General features: G+C 33.5%; 2 protein-coding genes across 2 annotated transcripts; both read right to left on the bottom strand.

Moving 5' to 3' along the window:
- Nucleotides 1-1,918: 1,918 nt before the first annotated feature.
- On the bottom strand, nucleotides 1,919-9,570 carry LOC126827748 (vacuolar fusion protein MON1 homolog A). The gene is made up of 7 exons (XM_050557258.2): nucleotides 9,184-9,570; nucleotides 8,191-8,330; nucleotides 6,607-7,045; nucleotides 5,737-5,912; nucleotides 5,448-5,568; nucleotides 4,514-4,795; nucleotides 1,919-4,169 (listed from the first exon to the last, which is right to left on the bottom strand). The coding sequence occupies exons 1-7, from the start codon at nucleotides 9,424-9,426 to the stop codon at nucleotides 4,029-4,031; spliced, it is 1,542 nt and encodes a 513-aa protein (XP_050413215.1). The 5' UTR covers nucleotides 9,427-9,570; the 3' UTR covers nucleotides 1,919-4,028.
- Nucleotides 9,571-11,987: 2,417 nt separating this feature from the next.
- On the bottom strand, nucleotides 11,988-21,597 carry LOC126828301 (acid phosphatase type 7). The gene is made up of 2 exons (XM_050557992.1): nucleotides 21,493-21,597; nucleotides 11,988-18,698 (listed from the first exon to the last, which is right to left on the bottom strand). Exon 2 carries the CDS (start codon nucleotides 18,432-18,434, stop codon nucleotides 16,842-16,844), a length of 1,593 nt encoding a protein of 530 aa, XP_050413949.1. The 5' UTR covers nucleotides 18,435-18,698; nucleotides 21,493-21,597; the 3' UTR covers nucleotides 11,988-16,841.
- Between the last annotated feature and the right edge of the window lie 159 nt (nucleotides 21,598-21,756).

A 21,756-nucleotide genomic window follows, 5' to 3' on the forward strand; every position in this document is an offset into this window, starting at 1 on the left:
TGACCCTAATGCTTCACACCAAATTTGAAAAAGACATCACGTGAAGCGTGGAAATATGCCAACACAGGGCATGTCTGTCTAAACTGCAGCTTATCTGAATGCAAAACTGTTTTCAGCACATATGTATAACTGGAACCGAAAGTCCAACATTGCTGAAAACGACCAGGATTCATCCTTTCTTACATCCAAACTTCACACCAAATTTGAAAAGCAATGGGTTAAGCATTGTCACAGTCCTATCCTAATACTTCGCACCACATTAATTGAAAAAGTCAGTTATCAAGGTTATCAGAAGAGAGCGAGGTAAGTCCGGAAAGGACTATCGTTGAGGGCGGAATATCAATATGATTCGTTACTCAGATTGTATGATTCGTCCTCTCAAAGCCCAATTGCCACACACACCAATATGGAAAACAATTATTACAAACAGTAGTTTTTTAGATAGGGGTTAACTTCAGAATGGGAGGCCCTGGGACACTACCGTGCATGAAACAAGCGCTGAAAACTGATCGAGTTCATCCTCTTATGACCCCAGTGCCTTACACCATATTTGGGAAAAAAATCCTCAAAAACTGTAGACTCCCTCGCGTTAAAGAGCCAAATGTGGGAGATTATGAGTGGGGTATATAAACGTAAAAATCCTATTTATCAAGCCCCCAACGATATATGACGTGCTGACGGCTAAACAGCAACGAAGACCTGCCCGGGAGCATACGCTGCTGAAACTTTATAAATTCAGTGGCTCTTATGTCGGCAAATGCTAGACGCACTCTTTGTTGTGTTTGGAGGCGCGCACGTGCCTTTCCAATTGATAAAGGGAGATAACCCCTATTTAATCAAATTGGACTCAGACAAGTAATTCTCTTCACATTAACTTAGTTTGGTATTCACGACGTACATTTCCTGGCTTATAGATTTTTTTTTTTAACAATTCAATGACTCTTTTATTTTTATAACCACAAAGAACCATCATGTCACAGTTATCTAATAAAAATATTGAAGTGGGTTGCATGTTTCAATTTTTTGTAAGGGTTGGCCAAAGGATCTATAGGCTGTAACTTTATTTTAGAAAGCGATTTCCCCAATTCATATCTGTTTATTTCTTAATGAATGTTCAACAAAACCTGGGGGGAACTATATTTATCACCCAATTATACATTCTACAGTAGATATTGCTTGTGTGATATATTTCATAATCTACTGTGATATCTCCTTAGGAGATATCGCTCTACATGAATTTGATTGGTCAGTTGAAAAGGAACTACTTTTTTTTATTTTCAAAGAACAGTTCATTTTTTATTAAAAGTAACTTTTTTTTTTATTAAAAATGAACTATTGTTATTCAATTGACCTTGATGGAAACACTGGGTCAATATAAAGGACTTTGCAATGGTTGAATTGCTGTCAAAAAATGATGTATCACTACGCCGTAATGTTCAGTAAAAGTGAAATCTACAGCAAAGAATTATATTTATCTATTTGTGCATGTAAGAAGGGATTGGGTGATAAATAAAATCTCCTACTCGTCTTTTTTGATATCAAAAAATATCAACACTCGTTGATAAACTAAAAAAACCTCGGTAAAGCCTCGTTTTTTGTTACTTTATCAACTTGTGTTGACATTTTTTGATATAAAAAAAGACTGGTAGGAGATTCTCTATATCTAAACGCTCTTTTTTTTTTATTCTAGACAAAACTTCAAACAAAAATTGGCAAGTCAAAGTTTGGTTAAAGGGGAGAAAAAGAGAGAATAGCTCTAAATTAATGAACAAATTTCTAGTCTTAGACCATTTAAATAAGATGTTCACATTCTTGAGACGAATTTCATTGTTTCTCCAGAACAATGCTAATATATGTAAACTATTGTATTAACAGATAGATTAAAGTCTGTTCATTTGTATTCATTTACTTTATTATACATTCGATTTTAGTTCCATAATTTAAATTTCAATATTCATAATATATACATATTTTAAGCAAAGATCAACAACAGATGAATAATAATAATAAATAGTTAACATACTATGAATAAAATAATGAAGAACCATTAAATATAGACCTTTAGACAGAATTCTGTAACAAAATCTGTACCAAGCTATGAACTGATGTAATAAGATAAAGAGAACTGTTTATACAGTAAATGAAACTATTAATATAGATAGTTACCAGTATCCAAATAAACAATACCAATACCTAAAATTACTTAACAAAGAGGAGATCAAATAAAGGTTAAAATATCACTAATTATGAAAAAATACATTAATATATTTGTTGGATCCACACTGGGTTGACAAATCACACTCAAAACATTGTCTTCAATCTGACGGAAAGGTCTCCAAATTAATTTTAACAAAAACTATTTTACAAGATAATGGCAGAACATTGTCTAAATTATTAATTAGACATTAATTAATCTATCCAGACCATAATCAACTCTAGATGGCATCGCTAGCCTGCGATCTTTAGTGGATTATGAGCCAATTTACTGCATAACTTTCCTTCACGATTTAACGATTAAATGGATAATTGAGACTATGCTGTTTATTCTACTGACTTTAATAATGATGATCAAGGCTAGGCGGAAATTTCAATGGCTTAGTTCTCGGTTCATCGTGGATCAATTTGAATGAAATTTTCAGCAAATTGCCTTTACATTATCTATTATAGTGAGAACTGCCAACTCGTTATCGAATCTCCCATAATGTATCTTTAAATACTACTACTAATTATATTAATACATATAACTATCGATATTTTCAATTCTATCACAGAATATATTATATATACAAATCTAAAATATCATGGACGAAGCAAAATAACTTGACATCAGTAAAAGATATAATTCCATAAAGCTATCAAAAACATCTGGGAAAAGGTCAAGATTTTAGTTTTCATATGTCCATGAATGCAAACAAATACATATTAGTTTGTCTAACACTAATTATATCACAAAATCAATATGAAAGCAAATCTCAGTACTTCGTATGTTTAGGCACTTAACTACACAAAATACTCCAAAATATTAAATAATGGAATTAAAAGGAAAATAAATGCCTGAGAATCATTGTCAATTAAGAAAGAAGAGTATTATTACTGCTATACAAATATGTGCATTATCCTATTCATTTGGAGGGGTTGGATGGCCGAATGGTTAGCATGTGCGCGCTGTATCATAAGGCCTGTCATTGAGTCAACTGGCGTGGTTTCGAATCCCCCATTTTACGTGTAGGTTCGCCTGTCCAACCTAGTGGGTTTTCTCCGGTTTGCTCCCACTGCTAAAGACCCCTACGTGCATGCAAATTATTAAAATAAAATTAAACCATATGTTAGTCCCGAAATGACCTAGTTTGTGTCGAGTAGATGTTAAACCCCATTTCGCTTCCTCCCTCCCTATTTATTTGATAGACTAGGAACTTTATACAATTTACTTTCTTTAATGTTACAGTCTTCATGTATATTTTGACGATGTTGTTTAAAACATAAAGCAACATATACCTGTAACTTGTATTTTATCTTGTCGTATTAATTTCTTGTTGGATTCTATTACATACAGACTCAAACAATGATTTATATCAGGTTGAATTAATGTCTTGCTCCAATTTTTTTCAAACAGCTCTGAGCTCCCATTTGCAATATGATCCATATTGTTGTACCAAGTACAAAATTTGACAGCTTCTTAATTGTAAATTTTAGTGTGAGGTACATGTACAGTATCTGTCAATGTATATTAAATAGGCCTGTAACGCATGTCCGTTGAAACATTTATTTTGACAATTCAAACAGTAACGCTAATGAAAATCATTCCACATACTTTACAGTATATATTGATTAGAGAGATGCATGATATAGCGCCTTTAAATAATCTGAAATGTATAATTTCTAACAAATTAGGCTAGGAAAGAGCTACATGTATATGTAAATGATATTAACAACGAAGACAAAACTCAATTTCATTTAGATGAGAAGCTATTCATATTTTGGGCAATCACTCGGTGTTGACTATCAGTTTTAATGTATGTCAATTACAATCAGAATGTTACAGAATTTAATATAAATAATCTATCTTCCTCTCTCTTAATCCATCGTAGTAATTTATTCACAGCATGTATAGCAGACGTCTTGGTAACCAAAGGACCAAAAACTGCATAAAGTTCGAAACCTTGGGTTACCTGAAGAAAATGATGTCATAAATGAAGACATTTATAGATATAGATGAAGACAATATACTGAAAGTTTTAATAATTCCTTACATATAAAAGTAAAATAATGAAAGTCACAATTTTTTTTATCCCAGTTTTACAATGTTCACTCTTCTAGTGGCTTTAGGTCTCAAAGATATCTTAGCCCAAGTTATCTATAAATAGTGATGGGTGTTGTGCTCCAGGCAGGGTATTTGTAATCATTTCTATCACATAGCTAACAAATGTATGGGGTATGTTTGCATTTATCTCCCATGTCATTGAGAATTTTGAGACATCCAGATACAAAGTATTTCTAAAGATTAATAACTTACCCAGCCAAGGAGTGTTTCATAAGGTCCTACATGAAATAAAATTTTCAGTGGGCGTCCAGAAGTATGAATACGGTGATGTAGATATTTATATAAACCAAATAAGCGATCTTTTTCTTTTTGAGTTACATAAGGTGCTTCGAGTTCTGGACTCGTGTATTGGGCTGTACTCTTTGACTTGTAGAGAAAATGGCGCAAGTCATTGATACCACATTGTTGTATGCCATAAGCTGTCTTTTGTAGGGAGTCAGATATTGCTCTTAAAGCATTATACTTTAATAACCTCTGAAATACATATTATATAAATTATAACACAAAGTTAAAACATTATTTTTTTCAAGAAAATAAAATAATTATGTCTTAAGTATAAAGATATTAAATCTTGACATCTATTTTAATTACCATTAGTCATGTATTATATGCTTTATTATATTAGATTATAATATATTTTATTAGATATGTTAGTTGTAAGTTCAACCACCAACAAGTATTATATATTTTTTGTGCTAATGTATGACAATTTAAATTCAAAGATTTTGGTTTTAGCTATAAATCAAAGAGGGCTCGATTCTGACAGAACGGTATACACAACTGTTTTGTTCAGTTCACATAATAATATAGTGAAATAAAGTAGTTTTTAAGAATCTTTATATTTATTCTTTTCAAAGGATTATCATACTTGTACTATGACAAGGATTATCATACTTGTACTATGACAATAGGGAGGGCTGGTGACCCTGATGGTGGGCCCTGTACTGATATTACCTTCTGCCAATTTTTAAGTATCTTTGGTTTCTTAAATTCAGTCTAAGCTTTCGCTCCAGTTATAAGTAATAGGATCTGTTGTAGTGTATTCCTACTCATTCTTTAATTCACTTGAGGAGTTCAAGTGGTTATCAATTTATGTTTGGTGTTTGCACATCCATGCTATTCTTACCTCTTTTATTTTGGATTTACAATCGGAGAGAGTAAAGAATGATTCTCTATCAACAGTTAATAATAAGAGACATGTATTACAGGAATCATCTAGGTATGATATATGTGCTTGTAAAAACCCACTGAAAATAAAACATTTAATACGTTATAATCCTATTAATTAACATGATTGAAGTAATCTCTACAAATTAAAAGCAAACCAATAAAACATGTTACAATAACGAGTTCAATAATGTGAGTTATCAATATTTTCCTTTGTTGCATCGATGATTTGTTTTATGAATTCTTACCTTGAATCAAATTTCGGTAGACATAGTGGCGTCCATGATTCAGCAGTTTTGAAAGACTCGGAAGCATTGACAAGGTTCATTATAAGGTGAAGATCCATCGGATGAAGATAATATTTCTTTATTCTAACAAGAGCAATTAATTGATTATTGGTGATAATTAACCCAAATACTAAATCCTGAAATATCATATTAAAAAGTACTTATTAACAATTAAATTGTCCATTCCCGATCATGTCTTTTTTGGACAACATCTCTTCTCTGATGGTTTATAATCTGTGTTAAAATTTAAGCAAATTATTTATTCAACATTTAATTAAGAAAACAAAAATATAATATCAATGACATATAACCTCAAGGCTTAGATTAATTTGGATTAAAAATAGGCCTGGCAAAAGACCTATAGGTGATATGGTGATATAGGCTTTTCAATATTATCTACAGGGGATGATGAATGTTGTGAAATTTTCATTTTATCACACCGTTTTAAATACTAAATGGAATTGAACCATTTATTTCCTTTAGAGATTCATCTTTTATGGTATTGTAATTTGCAAGTGATTTAAAATAATCATAAATCTATTTGTTCGGTTAATATCGCTACCAGTTCTGCTCTCGCTACCATCAAACTGGTCTTATATTCTGTTGGGAGATTGAATTAATAAAGTGTACTGTTAAACAAAAACTAAGTGCCCCATGAAATTATCATGTCAGCTGAAGTGTATCATTAAACAAACTACGAAATTATCATGGAATACAATGAGTTCAAAGTTTAAGCATCTAGATTGTCTTACCAGTACAAAAATAAACAAATTTCATACAATTTTCACATTATGATCATTTAATTAAAGCTATTAATTAGGCTATACTTACTTTAATTTTTGCATGTTGAACTATACTTTGAGCAATGATTTCTCTGACTGAACCATCTAAAGGCAAACATCGAACAGCGCCTAACAGCAACCCAGGTTCACTATCCATTAAATTAATTAAATTATCGAAAAACTTCTCAGCACCACTCAACATTCGCCGTAAATCATAATTACGTCTTTGTTTGAATATTTTACATAATGTACTTTGAGTTAAAACACTAATAACTTGATTATATACATATGTAAGTTGCAACAAGATTTGATGAGTAGAATCCATACCACTTGATACACCCACTAATAAAAGATGATCGCGCACCAAAAATACAAACTTATGATCTCCTGCAATCATGCACCGTAAACTGTCCTTAGAGTCTCCAACAAAAGAAACTAATGCTTGCATAACACCCATAATAGTTACTAATTTATCTTCACTCCCATGTCTGTAACAAACAATACAGATTTACATGTTCATCTTAATAATATAATGTTGGAGTAAATATAAATGAAGAGAGTAGAATGTCTCATCCACTTTAGAAGTCTGTTTCATCCTCCCATTTCGGAATATATGAATGAGTAGGGGTTTAATATCTCATCAACATAATACTTTGTTCATTTTGAGAATGTGCAAAACTAGGGAGAAGAATTTTGCTTGAACAGTGTCATTTTTGTACCTATTTTTCACTGAATTCCTACCGTCATGGGTTCTTTTACAAACATGCCAATGTCTACATGGGTGGTCCTCAGTTTTTTGTGCCATCCAAATGACGAAGCAACACTTTATTTGTCAGCTTTGCAGTCCCTACCCCTGACAAGCAGGAGTCGGACATGAAAAATCATGAAGCTCTTTGCAGTCCACGCTAGGATTTGATTCTGGCTAGTGGATATTTCATTCCTTTAATGTTCAACTAGCACCAACCACCCACACCTTTTCCGTCTCAAAATAGTGTATGACTTTAAAACAAATTCACGAAAATGTTTATCATCTTAAAATGATATAAATGACATTTTTAGAATGATAATTGACGATTGAATGAATTGATACTAATGATGTGTACATATCCATGTTGGTTGTGAAAGATGAAAATTGTTGATTTGGGAGGGTTTGATAATGGACCAGAAATTCCTGCATGTAAGAATTGTAAGAATTGGGTGTTAAATTGATATTTACATGATATTCATTTCTCATTTTATTGTTTAAAAAAGTTGGAGACGAAATTGTCTTAAAATGAGAATGAGATAATTATATCAGCCTATCGTGTAATATTCTGTACATTAGAGTCACTAACAATAATTTAACAGAAAGGGAATGGAATTTAACATTTTGTCATCACATCTTGAGACTATGACTGGACACAGTATGCTTATCAGATGTAAGTCCAGCACATATTACACCTGACAAGTGTGAACATCCCAGATCCTCGACAGGATTTAAACCAGGGACTATCTTTCTCTAGCTACCCTTATGGCCCTGGCCATGAAAATCTAAACACTGAAGATGACAAGTACTAATGGAAGAGGTGTGCATCAAGTAATAAAGATAAAGATCAGCATGATTGACTATTCTATACATGTACTGTAGATCTACCTGGAATATATTGGTTTCCCAGCTTCACTCAGAATAAATATGTGTTTTGACTGCGATCGCCAATGTTCACTATTTACATCATCATGATCCTCTTCAGCTGGTACCATTTCTTTTTTCTTTTTGGCAACATCATTTGCTGTCTACAAAAACATAGATCAATGATATACAATGTACGCAAGCCATCTACTACTACGCAAAATGGTTATTTATTCAATTTCAAAAATACATAAGCCCTAGATTTAAGCCTACTGATTGAAGCAGTCAAGGTATACCAATCAAAATACAAATTTACCCTACCTGAAACAAGTGCAAACCACCTCGTATTAATGGAAGCGGGGAAAGTTGCCACAGATCTATTCACTTAATCTGATATGTACGTTTGTTTGTGATTTCTGCATATTGTGTCTTGTCCGTAGATTTGTTTTGTGAAATTGTCAATGACAAGTCAATTCAAGTACACAAGCCAGAGAGACAAAGAGAGATGATTTAACTTCCATTCAACACAAACTATTTTATTTCAGGACTAACATATGGTGTTTATTTCAATACTTCGATGTGGGAGGAAGTGGGATTACACAAGTGGAAAACACTGTCAGATAATAATAATTAACTTATGAATCTGCAATTGTACTGCCACTGGGCTTACTTTATAATTAGTCTGTTAATTAGTCATATTACAAATTACAATTATTTGAATTATGTTAGTTTTAAGTAGATAATAAAGATACCTAAACGCTCGAGCCTGTGTTTCATCAGTGACAGGGGGACGGGCATGCATAAACATGTCATGTCTAATATTTCATATCTAATTAGTTTTTGGAAGCCAGAATCTGAGATTCTCATTATGGTTTTAGATTGTCCAACAATTATTTATACTAAGCCATGCACTCTGTGTTTAAAGCTATGAAGTAGTGATGTTAGTGGTGGGCAGATTCTAGTATCTAGCCCCCTATTGGTATGATAAATGAACTAAGAAATGCTGTATGGGGATACCTCTGTTTGTTCTTCATTATTGGATTCCTCTCCAGTCGAAGTTTCATTGGATTCAACGTTGTTCGGTGTTTGACGTTGAACCGTAGAAGTACCGTCAAGAATTTCATAATTAAGATTTTCATAAGAATCACTGGCAATCAGCATGGGGTTTTCACTCTCTCCAGGTGCATTTTCCTCCAAAAATTCGCCTTGATCAGATGATTCTGATGTATTCTGGTGTTCCGCCTCTTTCGGGTCCGACATTTTGGACCACCAAACATGTTCGTTCTGCACGAAAGAGCTGCAGCCTTGACATTATAACAAGATAATCAATCACTCAAATTTGTGTTTAACTCTACAATGAACTTTGATTTTTTTATCTTTATATGTCGAGTGAAAAAAAAGGGAGATGGATAATTAATTGACCGTTTTTATTTTTTCAATAAAGAACTATTAGCTTATAATTAGCTTACTACTTCCTATGTCGATAAATAAATTGACAAATCGGATCCTGCTATAAGGGAGGCTACTCCATTTAACCGATAAATGGAGTTTTCTCCCTTTAATAACATTATTCAATAGCCATAATTATTAATATCGATACTCATCTTATTGTAGCGCCCAGAGGACTGTTCATAGGCGCAAATAACAACGTCATTAAAATATAAATGGCGAGTTCAAAAGTTCTGTTTTGAATTCCCTTTTTATCTTTTATGGCCAGCATCTAGTTACAGTGAATCCCGATTTTAACAGTCTCAGAAATAAAAGTCTGTGTACGTATGAAAATTAAACCCCAAAATATATAGGAAAAGTGTATTTACCTTCTCTAAGTATTTCAGCTCCAAATATTGAGTCGTTTGGACGTGAACGTCAACCCCGCTTATCTGGACACGTAACCCTTTAAGAAATCGGGTCAATTTTTTCATTGGGTGACGTGCTGTCCTTGGATAACGACAGGTAAATTTCACCTACACGTTATTTTTTATAATTATAGAATAAAAGTCTGAATTTATCCAGACATGGTACCCCGGTCTCGTCTCCATTTCGCAGTTATTTTATTCTCCAAAATATAATCGAGATTGGCCCTTTAACAATTAAGTTGAACCAGCGGCTGCCAGGCAGGATGCGCCCACATTTTCGAGAGATGGATAGAAAACAAGCTAAAACGAAAGTGATTTTTCCTACAATCAAGGGCCATAATTCAGGAAATTACAATTCGATATGCGCAAATATCGAAAGGAACTAAGATCTTTGAGTTATAAACATACATTTCAAGTTTCAACAAAATCGGATAAAAATTGTGACCTCTATAGGATCCACAACCTTGACATACCATATTTTTACGCTATTTGAGAACGAAGGGCGGCCATTTTGTCTGTCAGTTTTGGGCTGATTTTCACGAAATTCAAACTCAGCAGCCGTCCTTAGGGTGTAACGGTTATATATTAACACAGTTTTTTAAATCGGATAAAAATTATGACCTCTATAGGGTCCACAAGCCAAAAAACGCGTTTTTGCGTACAATCAGGGGCCATAATTCAGGAAGTTACGGTCCGATATGCGCGAATATCGAAAGGAACCGAGATCTTTGGGTTATAAACTTGCATTTCAAGTTTCAACAAAATCGGATAAAAATTGTGATTAGATAGGGTCTACAACCTTGATATACCATATTTGTACGCTATTTGAGAACGAACGGCGCCCATTTTGTCTGTCAGTTTTGGGCCGATTTTCACGAAATTCGAACTCAACCGTCCTTAGGGTTTAACGGTGATATAATAATACGTTTTTTTTAAATCGGATAAAAATTATGACCTCTATAGGGTCCACAAGCCAAAAAACGTGTTTTTGCGTACAATCAGGGGCCATAATTCAGGAAGTCACGGTCCGATATGCGCGAATATCGAAAGGAACCGAGATCTTTGGGTTATAAACTTACATTTCAAGTTTCAACAAAATCGGATAAAAATTGTGACCTCTACAGTGTTCACAAGCCAAAAACGTGATTTTTCGTACAATCAGGGGCCATAATCCATGAAGTTATGGTCCGATAGATGCCAATATCGAAAGGAACCGAGATCTTAGGGTGATAAACCTATATTCCAAGTTTCATTGAAATCGGATAAAAATTGTGACCTGTAGATTGTTCACAAACAATTGTGGACGGACGGACAGGGGCGACGACAACATACGTCCACATGAAAATGTGGGCGTATAAAAATTCCTCTAATGAAAGAGCTCATTTAGATATAACTATTATTTCTATCAAAATGAATAATATTCTTATACTATTTTGTAAGCTTCTTATGGCATATTGGTACCATAATTTCATGGTTAAGTTCCATACCATTTGTACAGTTGCTAATATCAATTTTATAGGTATCCCTGGTTAGCCCAAACAGAAAATGGTCATCTTCGAACTCCATCAAGGCATTCACCTAATAAACACCTAAACTAAGTTTGAACATACAATGTGTCATTTTAACAGTTATCACATAAAATAGCCATCCCAAAAAATTAAATTAAATGGTCTAAAAAGAAGAACAAGCAGGCCCCTAACTGGGGGGTGGGGGGGGCGTGAAGCTCCCCTTGCAAAAAAGTTTGGCCCCCGCTGTGAAAAAATTTTCGACCATAAAAAAAAATAGATATACATTGTCCGTCAATTTTACAGCACCCCTGAGAACACTTCCCGCCCCCCTTGTTGCGCAGAGCTAGTTACGACCCCGAGAACAAGACAAATGAAGGGATAATAAAGGAGATTCTACTCCCTTTATTCAACCTTCCTGGAATAACCGTATTAAAACAATGGACAAATCAATTTTGTTTCAGATAAATTTATTTTAAACTAAAACAATATTCATGTCCTGCTCAAAGGTTATGTATTTGATTTTATGTACAGTATATATAAACTATTAAAATGTTAGCTACTATTCAAGCCTTTTAAAGTCAACTACCAGGTACAGGTAACAACACTTTCAACAGATCCATTTGTATGCTACGATCTGTGACACTGTCAGTAGACTATCCAATTTCTTAACTAACTTATAAGCCAAGCCAGAACAGCTGCAGAAATAAAATGTGTTCTATTTTGAATGTCTTGAAAACATAAATAACTTAAGCAGACAATTGGACTGGATTGGTTATGATCTGATGAAAGTCACAAGGTCTAGTATCACAAATACATTATTCTGAACATTGTCAGCTATCAACTGATCTTATCTCATTAAAGGCTACAAAAGTTATAAAACCCCATCAGTCTTATACCAAGATGGAGTAGGGAGCCTATGTTTACTTGATTGATACTGTATTATCAAAGAAATCAGTAGGAATGTAAGCTACTCTAAAACAACTTACAATCATTTCTAATACAAAATTGAACTCATTTCTAATACAAAATTGAACTCATTTCTAATACAAAATTGAACTCATTTCTAATACAAAATTGAACTCATTTCTAATAAAAAAAATTGAACTCTACCCAGTCATATTTGTGTCAAGTTTGCAAGTAAGTTAACTTTTTCAACTTTCTGATAAAAAGTTCACAGTGTAAACCCAGCATAATACAACTAAATATACATAGGTACATGTCTTATTACAGAAACAGTTTTTCAGATACATATAGAGAATCTCCTACCAGTCTTTTTTTATATCAAAAAAAAGGCGAGTAGGAGATTTTATTTATCACCCAATCCCTTCTTACATGCACAAATAGATAAGTATAATTCTTTGCTGTAGATTTCACTTTTACTGAACATTACGGCGTAGTGATACATCATTTTTTGACAGCAATTCAACCATTGCAAAGTCCTTTATATTGACCCAGTGTTTCCATCAAGGTCAATTGAATAACAATAAATCATTTTTAATTTAAAAAAAGTTACTGTTAATAAGAAATGAACTGTTCTTTGAAAATAAAAAAAAGTAGTTCCTTTTCAACTGACCAATCAAATTCATGTAAAGCGAATCGCAGTAGATTATGAAATATATCACACAAGCAATATCTACTGTAGAATGTATTATTGGGTGATAAATGAAGTTATTTAACAATTTATTTCCAAAGTCATCATATATAATAATAGCTTAGGCTATATTTTATAAAATAACAACTTTGCTAAGTAAATTTCAAAGAAGTGAAATAATATTGTGCCAAGTCAGAAACCAGTTTTAAACCATATAATACACACATATAAAAGATATTTTCAATAAAATTTTTTATATTAGCCTACCGAACAAATTATGCCACAGATGTGATATTGATAAGCAACTAGCACCTATGTCATCCACACTAACCATGAAAAGGGTGAATTATGCTGTGATTAAGTGGAAGAAGTAAGAGGTTTACCGTTCAAGACAGATCCTTAAAATAGGATAAAATGAAAACATTATTGTTTTTAAAAAATGTGTACTACTACTACTACTATGATAGATCTATTCAAACAACCTCTACATGTACGAAAATATATATTCTTTTAAAACACTGACATGGATCATGTCTACAAGTTTTGAATGAAAAGTGAATCTGAACATGGTTTTGACAACACAGGGTTTAACATGGCAACTCAGAATTCCCATATTCTTCTTATAAAATAACTAAACAAATTTCTAAAACACTGACCAATAAAGTATCTACAGTCAATGTGGGCAGACAAATGGATAGGAGTGACAATATTCTCTAAAATAGAATATGTGAACATCTTAAAATTGAATGGTTTCCAGTCAAACAAATCCAGTGGTTCCAATAAATTACAGTAAATACACCATACACACACTTATTATGGAGATATGTTCATAGTTTAGTTGATATGAACCAATCAGATGGCAGTATGAGTGTACTTATTATATACATGTGGGAGACTGTTACAATCATATTCAACAAAGGATTATTTTAAGTTTTATCAAAATCACTGTGTCAACTTACAGTCATATCAGTTAAGGTATCAAACAATCAGGTTGCAGTAAGTTAATTCACTTTTTTGACTTCAAAGAAATTTCAGCAGGCTAACTTTGGTGAGTGACTGTGACCATGAATGTATAATCAAATATATTCTAAGTTCTAGCAAAGTTCTTTCATTAGAAACACCAGCACTGCAGAATGCATAGAATTGTGCATGTGGGAACTGTTTATCAACCAATCAGATTTCAGTAGGCTAATTAAATAAATAAGTATGAACTGACTATGATAATGAAGTTTATCAAAATCTGTTCACAAGACATATTTATTGTGTTTCAAAGATCGTGATGGATGGACGGAAGGAAACAATTAAATAAACAAGCAGGTCTAACACTAGTAAAAATGTAAGAATGCAGGCCTATGAAAAACATATCCAATAAACATGAAAGGCAAATAATAGAAACTATTCTCAATTTACATATTGAATTTACATTACATTGTCTAAGCTAATTAATTTGAGAATCAAAATTTGACACATGCTTCTTCGGTATCAAAACTATACCAAAAGATCTAGAGATTGCCTTATTCACCTCCTATAGGATGTAACAAATGTTCTTGCGTATATTTGGGCTTGTTTTTCCCCTAATGTGCCTACCAGGTACCAGTCTGCTTTAGCACTAAATTCATTATCAACAAATCCTGCAGAGCAAGTTTAACATTAATATATATATAATGTCTGTAAAATCACAAATGGTATCTGGTATCAGGAATCACTTATCCAAATCCAGTTGATACAGTAAGAAAATGGCTCTTTACAATCTTTATTTAACAATAAATTTTGATTTTGTAATATGTTCTGTATTTTCACTCCAATTAAAGTGAGCATGTTTGGTCATACAGCAAACCATTACCAATGTACAGAGGTTTTTAATTCAAATATGCACTCATACTGGAACATTGAGTATTTTCAATTAAAAAAAAGAGTCTCTACGGTTATTACTAGTAAATGATATAATAGTGAAAGCAATCAATTTCGTGATTAATGTGATAATGTCTATTTAGAATGTCATGTATTATTCATAATTACCGTTAAATAGTAACATTCCCTCCAGTGGCACCTGAACTATATTTTGAGTCAGTTCACAGACCTTAAATTCTAAATGGGGTAAGAGGTGACTCTACCCTTGTCCTTGGGAATTTGCTGAATCCTAGAGTAATTTTCTAGTACACATGCAGGATTATACATACTACCGGTAACTAGAGATATCTACATGTACTCCTGCTGGTTGTATATACATGGCTGTACATGTGGTATGGGTTCATTGCCCGAGACTATTCTATTTTGAAGAATGGATGGGATGAGTACACCCATCAAACAGGTCTCTTGAGAAATGTGGGTTGACAAAATATACTCTTTGCCGACAACTTGTAAAAATTGGTTGGCAAACATCAACCAAGTTCCTGTGCACTGACTACCTGTTCCCAAGTCTAAGGGGCATCCCCTCTAAGTCATAACTTTGCAAAAAGAGGCAGACAGTCATTTACAGTGGGTGTGATCCAAAAGTAGAGAAAAGACACAATTTTAAACAATAAAACAAGGCCATGATAAAATAAACTATTATCAGCAATAAATGTTTCTTTTCCCATAATACTGGTGTGTATTTAAAATAAATACAAATGTGTATTAGCTTACTAGTCTTATAACAAGATGATCTAACAGTGAAAATCTAATTCAATTAACATGAGAGATAATAATAACAATTATATGAAATGAATAGTTAAAAAACATGACAAACAACAAGTAAAGGTTACTGACCAACATGGAGGACTTCAAGAAGATTGAACACTTAAGACCTGAGATACATAGCTGTCGGTTTGCTCAATAAACAAACTTTGATGTTCGAATGACTTGAATCACATCATCAGGTCAGTAACCTATATGTACTTACACATCTGGCTCCAAAGATTTACAAGTCACAAGTTTTATATCACATCGGCATTCCAAAAATCATGTATTACGTTACTATCAAAAATAAAGGCAAGGATGTTTATAGAATGTTAATAATAAAAAATATGTAATATAAATTGTGTCATTTTCTGACATGTTAAATTTCAAGCCAAGTAGACAATGCATTATTTAAGATTCAAACAGAAGTAAACCGATTATAAAACATGACTGATAACCATTCTAATTAAAAGCTGAATACTTTAACAAACTTATCGTTAATAATAGCACCTTATGTTACATATGTACAAAGTTTATCATCTCAGTTACACTTGTGGCCATATTCAATCACATAATTTATAGATTGGTGTAAAACGCCCTTTTCCCATCATCACCTTCAGAAAAAAGAAACTAGATAATTGAAAGTTAAGGCTATGGACAAATTCATATCTGTAAGTTCATTTTCATAAGGAGTGATCTAAATTGAGATGGCTAACAATTGGGAAGTTGAAGAGCATGGTCCCTTTTTTATAATCCGGTAATGAAACTTGTTTGGTATATCTATTTTTTCTTTTTTTTTAATGAATATTTGAATTGCTCATTCAAGAAAGTTTCATGGGGTCATTAGTGCACAGTCTAAAGCACAACATTTTACACTCACATATATTTATTATGTGAATATGATGAGAATTGTCAGATGTTTGAAACATTACCTAATTGGTAAATATACGTCTTTAAAAATAAAATTTTAAAAGAATTTTACAAACTTGATATCTTGATTATTAGGAATGTATTGTTTATTTTATAAATTTATTGACACTATACTTTTTTTATCACTCTAAACTAGAATCGCGCTCTCCGCCACAATTTTTTGTAAAACACACAAAGAAGTACTGCAAAACTACACACAGTCATAAGAGCAATAATAAGACCAGCTTCTTTATACAACATACCCTTTCGATGAAAATTAGGTCTATAAGATCTAAAGTACATATATTTTTCATCATGTTTCTTGTATTCAAGATTAGGTTCGGGCGGTAATGGGGCTCTTGGAGGTTTTTGTTTAAAAGTAAGGTATTCTTTTGGATCACCAAAGCGTCTTGGATGGTGTTGAATTATCCATACAAGATCAAGTTTCTTATTATTTTGAGCAGCAAAAACTCTCCATTTTAAATGAGTTGCATTGATAACATCTAAGGTTCCGTAATTTTCAATGCCATCTGAAATTCTCTTGGCAGACCAAACACCATTCGGTTTATTTATTTTTTCATTTAGATATATGGAGCCTAATGTACCAACAGTAATATAGACTGGTGCTTTAGGATTCTTATAATGGCTGAAGATGACCTTCTGTTTATACACTGGCCACGATCGTTCATAATTATGATAATGTCCACCAATATACAAATCAACACCATTTCGAAAGAACAAATCCTCAAGTTCCTTTTGCATTGTAGCTGTTTCATTTAAACAGTCTTTTCTGTTATCACAAGAACTGTACAGTGGTCTGTGTCCTAGAACAATTACCCATGGTCGATTATTACGTTTACTATTTACAGTTTGTAGGTCTTTTTTCAGCCATTCCAGCTGGGGATTCTTTCTTTTCTTGTGAGAAAAGAAGACTTCAGTATTTAATGAGATGAAATGTGCTGCTCCTACATCGAAACTATACCACAATTTGTCAGCCTTCATTGGCCATCCTAAATTAGGCATAGAAAACCTTGTACAATATTCCTGAAAGTCTGACCCTAATTCATGATCTCCAGGGGATACCATGTAAGGTATTTTAGATGCCATTGGTTGAATACTGTTTAGATATTTATCCCCGACCAAACCTTTTTCGTGTTGTAGATCGTAAGCAATGTCACCAATATGAAAGACAGCTGTATACCGCTTATTTATAGCTTCTTGAACAATGAAAGGTAGATTGATTGTCCGAGTTCCCATATCAGCTAAAACCATATAAGAATGAACAACATTGACTTTAGTTGGAGGAACTGTAAAATAAGAAACCTCACTAATAGCACCATTCTGTTTACTGAATATTCTATAAAAATACTTTTCTCCTGGTTTCAAATTTGTTATGTATGCTCTGTGCCAAAATTTTGCACTTTTTACACCAGCATTTGCAAACTCAATTTGTTCACCAACAACACTAATGTACTTCATGCGTGGATCTGCATTATACTGAACTTCCATTTTTGGTTCCTTAATTCGTGTAGCCCATAAAATAACAATATCCGCTGGACTCTTGCCATAGGAAATATGTATTTGTTGGGGTGAAAATGCATTGATGATGGCTGATTTACCATTTGATTTAAACATGTTCAATTTCTTTGCTTCAAGATGTGCTCTACGGAACTTACGCCTATACAGACTTATGTGTTCTACTGTCATTAAGAAGACAATAAGCTGGAGTAGAGGTGAAATTCTCATTTTTTCATCTGACTGGTAGAATTCAAATATAAAAAGTTAAAATGTTAATAAACAGGTAATTAAAAACATGTACATATATATATATATATCCTATAGTATCAACATGTATGTACATGTAGGTCAGGTCTACTACACACACTCGTCTTAATATATTACAGGATCTGATGTTGATACATGTACATGTAGTATTCAGTACTGTACATAATAACGACTCTCAACAGTATTTTACACTCCTGGTAATACTAGCTCATATTGGTATTGCACCTGTAATGAATAAGACAATTAAAGTTAGATTTTTACCCACAATTAAAAAACATTATAGTTGTTTAGCAAAATGACCTTTCAAACGACTGGTATTGCAGAAGTTTATAAGAATAACAAGCCAACAGTGAGGCTGATGTCCCCCGCCGAAATAGGAAAATAATTAGAGGACACATATAAATTTATCACAAATAAGCGGAACGGACAGACAGACAAACAGACAGACGGACGAACCCATTTTAATAGTTCCCTGCTTTCTTCGAAAGGCGGGGGACAATCAAAGTAGGAGAGTTATTGTTTTCCAAAGTCTCGACCAATCAAATTGCGTATCGCTCTGCTTACCCTGAGCAGAAAATGCTCATTATCAAACTTAGTCAAGGTATTACTGTAATGAAACTATACACCAAGTTTCATCAATCTCACTTAATTAGAACTAAAGTTATCGTGTCCCAAAGCATCAACCAATCAAATTGCTTATCTCTGCTTACCCTAAGCGGAAAATGCTCATCTTCGAACTCCATCAAGGCATTGACCTAATCAACACATACACCAAGTTTGAACATTCTAGCTCAATTAGGAAGAGAGTTATCGTGCCCCAAAGTATCAACCAATCAAATTGCTTATCTCTGCTTACCCTAAGCGGAAAATGCTCATCTTCGAACTCCATTAAGGCATTGACCTAATAAACACATACACCAAGTTTGAACATTCTAGCTCAATTAAAAGTTATCGTGTCCCAAAGCATCAACCAATCAAATTGCTTATCTCTGCTTACCCTAAGCGGAAAATGCTCATCTTCGAACTCCATCAAGGCATTGACCTTATCAACACATACACCAAGTTTGAACATTCTAGCCCAATTAGGAAGAGAGTTATCGTGTCCCAAAGCATCAACCAATCAAATTGCTTATCTCTGCTTACCCTAAGCGGAAAATGCTCATCTTCGAACTCCATCAAGGCATTGACCTAATAAACACATACACCAAGTTTGAACATTCTAGCTCAATTAGGAAGAGAGTTATTGTGTCCCAAAAAGTGTGACGGACAGACAGACAGACGGACAGACAGACAGACAGACAGACAGACGGACGAACCCATTTTAATAGTCCCCTGCTTTCTTCGAAAGGCGGGGGACAATAAGTATTGAAGACAGATGCTGTTAATACTTGAGGCTGTGTGCATTTTAATTCATGTAACCCCATATATGTCAATATTAAATGTTATCAAAAATGTTGACAAAAAATGTTTACTCTCCTTTGGCCATCAACACAGAGATGGGCTCTCATACAAGTTGAACCTATTTGAGTATGTACGCAACCTCAAATGACAATTTCTAAACTGATTATGAGACAGATGCTGTACGTTTATTATCAGTAGAACTAAGCTTATAGTATTCACTTATAAATAGCCATCATATATATGCAGGGCCAGATTAGGCCTGTTTGGGGCCCCTGGCTGAAAAATGTCACTGGGGCTGTTGCATCAAAAGTGAAAAGGGGAATATTCTAGTTATTACTCATCACACTAACACAAATTGGATTTTAAATAACACAAACACAGATTTATGGATAACAATCAATAGCAACTTTAATAGTGCAACATTTCAACAAGTAACTGAAGTATCCTCTTGTCGCTATCAAGCACAAGGTAAATGATAATATGATAGAAATACCTAGCATTCAATTTGTATGTCAGTATGCTAGATAGATAAAAGACTATTTGTTGTTAGCAAGGCTTATCATACAGTAGGGATAATCTCCACATAGGCTAGTGAAAGTGTCAGCGGCTTTGGTCTTGGAATCTACGCCATACTTAGTTTCTTTAGGAACGGTCTCTCATCAGATCCTGTCCGTACCTAAATAGCTGCAATATCAAAATAACGCTTTCACCCACCTCTGTTTTAAGGCTATTTTGGAATCTTTACCGACTATTTTTCATCGATTCTTCTTTGTTCGCCAAAAGGAATTATTTCTTGTTACATCTGACACAAATTTATGATAATTCAACACTATTTTCAAGTAGAATTTTGTGATTAAAGATATACACAAAATACTTTTGAACTCATCAACAATTACGACTACAAGACTTGAACATGCGCAGACCACATGTTTTTTTTAATCGCAAAATTCTACTTGAAAATACTAAAATAGTGTTGAATTATTAGGTATATGTTTGTGTCAAATATGGCAAGAAATTATTCCTTTTGGCAAAAATAAAGAAGCACGGTGAAAAATAGAAGGTAAGGATTCCAAAATAGAGAGAGAGAAATGGGGTTTAATGTCCACTCGACACAAGCTAGGACTAGGTCATTTCAGGACTAACATATGGTTCAATTTTATTTCAATAATTTGCTTGCGCGTATGGTTCTTTAGCAGTGGGAGGAAACAGGAGGACCCGAAGAAAACCCATGAGAATGGACAGGCAACCCTACTCCTTGTCAGGTTACAACCGGGGAATTGAAACCAGGCCAGATGAATATTAGAATAGAACAGAGCTGGGGAAGAGCGGTATTTCCATATTGCAGCTATTAGGGCGGATAGGAACGGTCTGTGGACAGGGTCCGATCAGAGACCGTTCCCTAAAGGCAATGAAGCATACGGAGTGGTCAGTGGAAGTGGAATGGTTCTAAACTTCTAGCTAAAGTAATGGCAGACGAAGAATGAATACAGAATAGATCGTGGGATCGAAAATGTCACGCTAGAGTGACGACAAACTACGCGTACAATTTATTTTGACCACTTTTGCATGACATATGAGTATATTTAGAATAAAGAACAAAGTGTTACAAATTATATACTTGCAAAACCGGTTCCTAGATCTACTGATTAATTTCAATAGGCCTATTAAAAATCATAACTTGTCGAAAAAAAAATTTGACAACTCAGGCGAAGCCATGTTTTACATTCGCACTAAATATATCCTTTTGGTTTTCCCTCCTAGACACATCCCCAAAAAGCAAAATATGTATATCTGTAGAATAGTATTTTTTCAACATACCAATCCGATGGCAAATTTGCTTTTACTTATTTCTTATTTGTTGAAATACCAATATTTTATTTAC

This window comes from Patella vulgata, chromosome 7, assembly GCF_932274485.2.
Source record: "Patella vulgata chromosome 7, xgPatVulg1.2, whole genome shotgun sequence".
In the NCBI taxonomy this organism is placed as follows: Eukaryota; Metazoa; Mollusca; class Gastropoda; family Patellidae; genus Patella; species Patella vulgata.

What these genes read in the sequence shown, in the direction of transcription:
- LOC126827748 (XM_050557258.2), bottom strand. Translation starts at nt 9,426, where the DNA reads ATGTCGGACCCGAAAGAGGCGGAACACCAGAATACATCAGAATCATCT. An exon ending in CTACCGAAATTTGATTCAAG is followed by an intron (nt 5,569 to 5,736) that starts GTAAGAATTCAT and finishes TTTTATTTTCAG; the next exon opens with TGGGTTTTTACAAGCACATA. An exon ending in ATGAAACACTCCTTGGCTGG is followed by an intron (nt 4,170 to 4,513) that starts GTAAGTTATTAA and finishes CATTTTCTTCAG; the next exon opens with GTAACCCAAGGTTTCGAACT.
- LOC126828301 (XM_050557992.1), bottom strand. Translation starts at nt 18,434, where the DNA reads ATGAGAATTTCACCTCTACTCCAGCTTATTGTCTTCTTAATGACAGTA.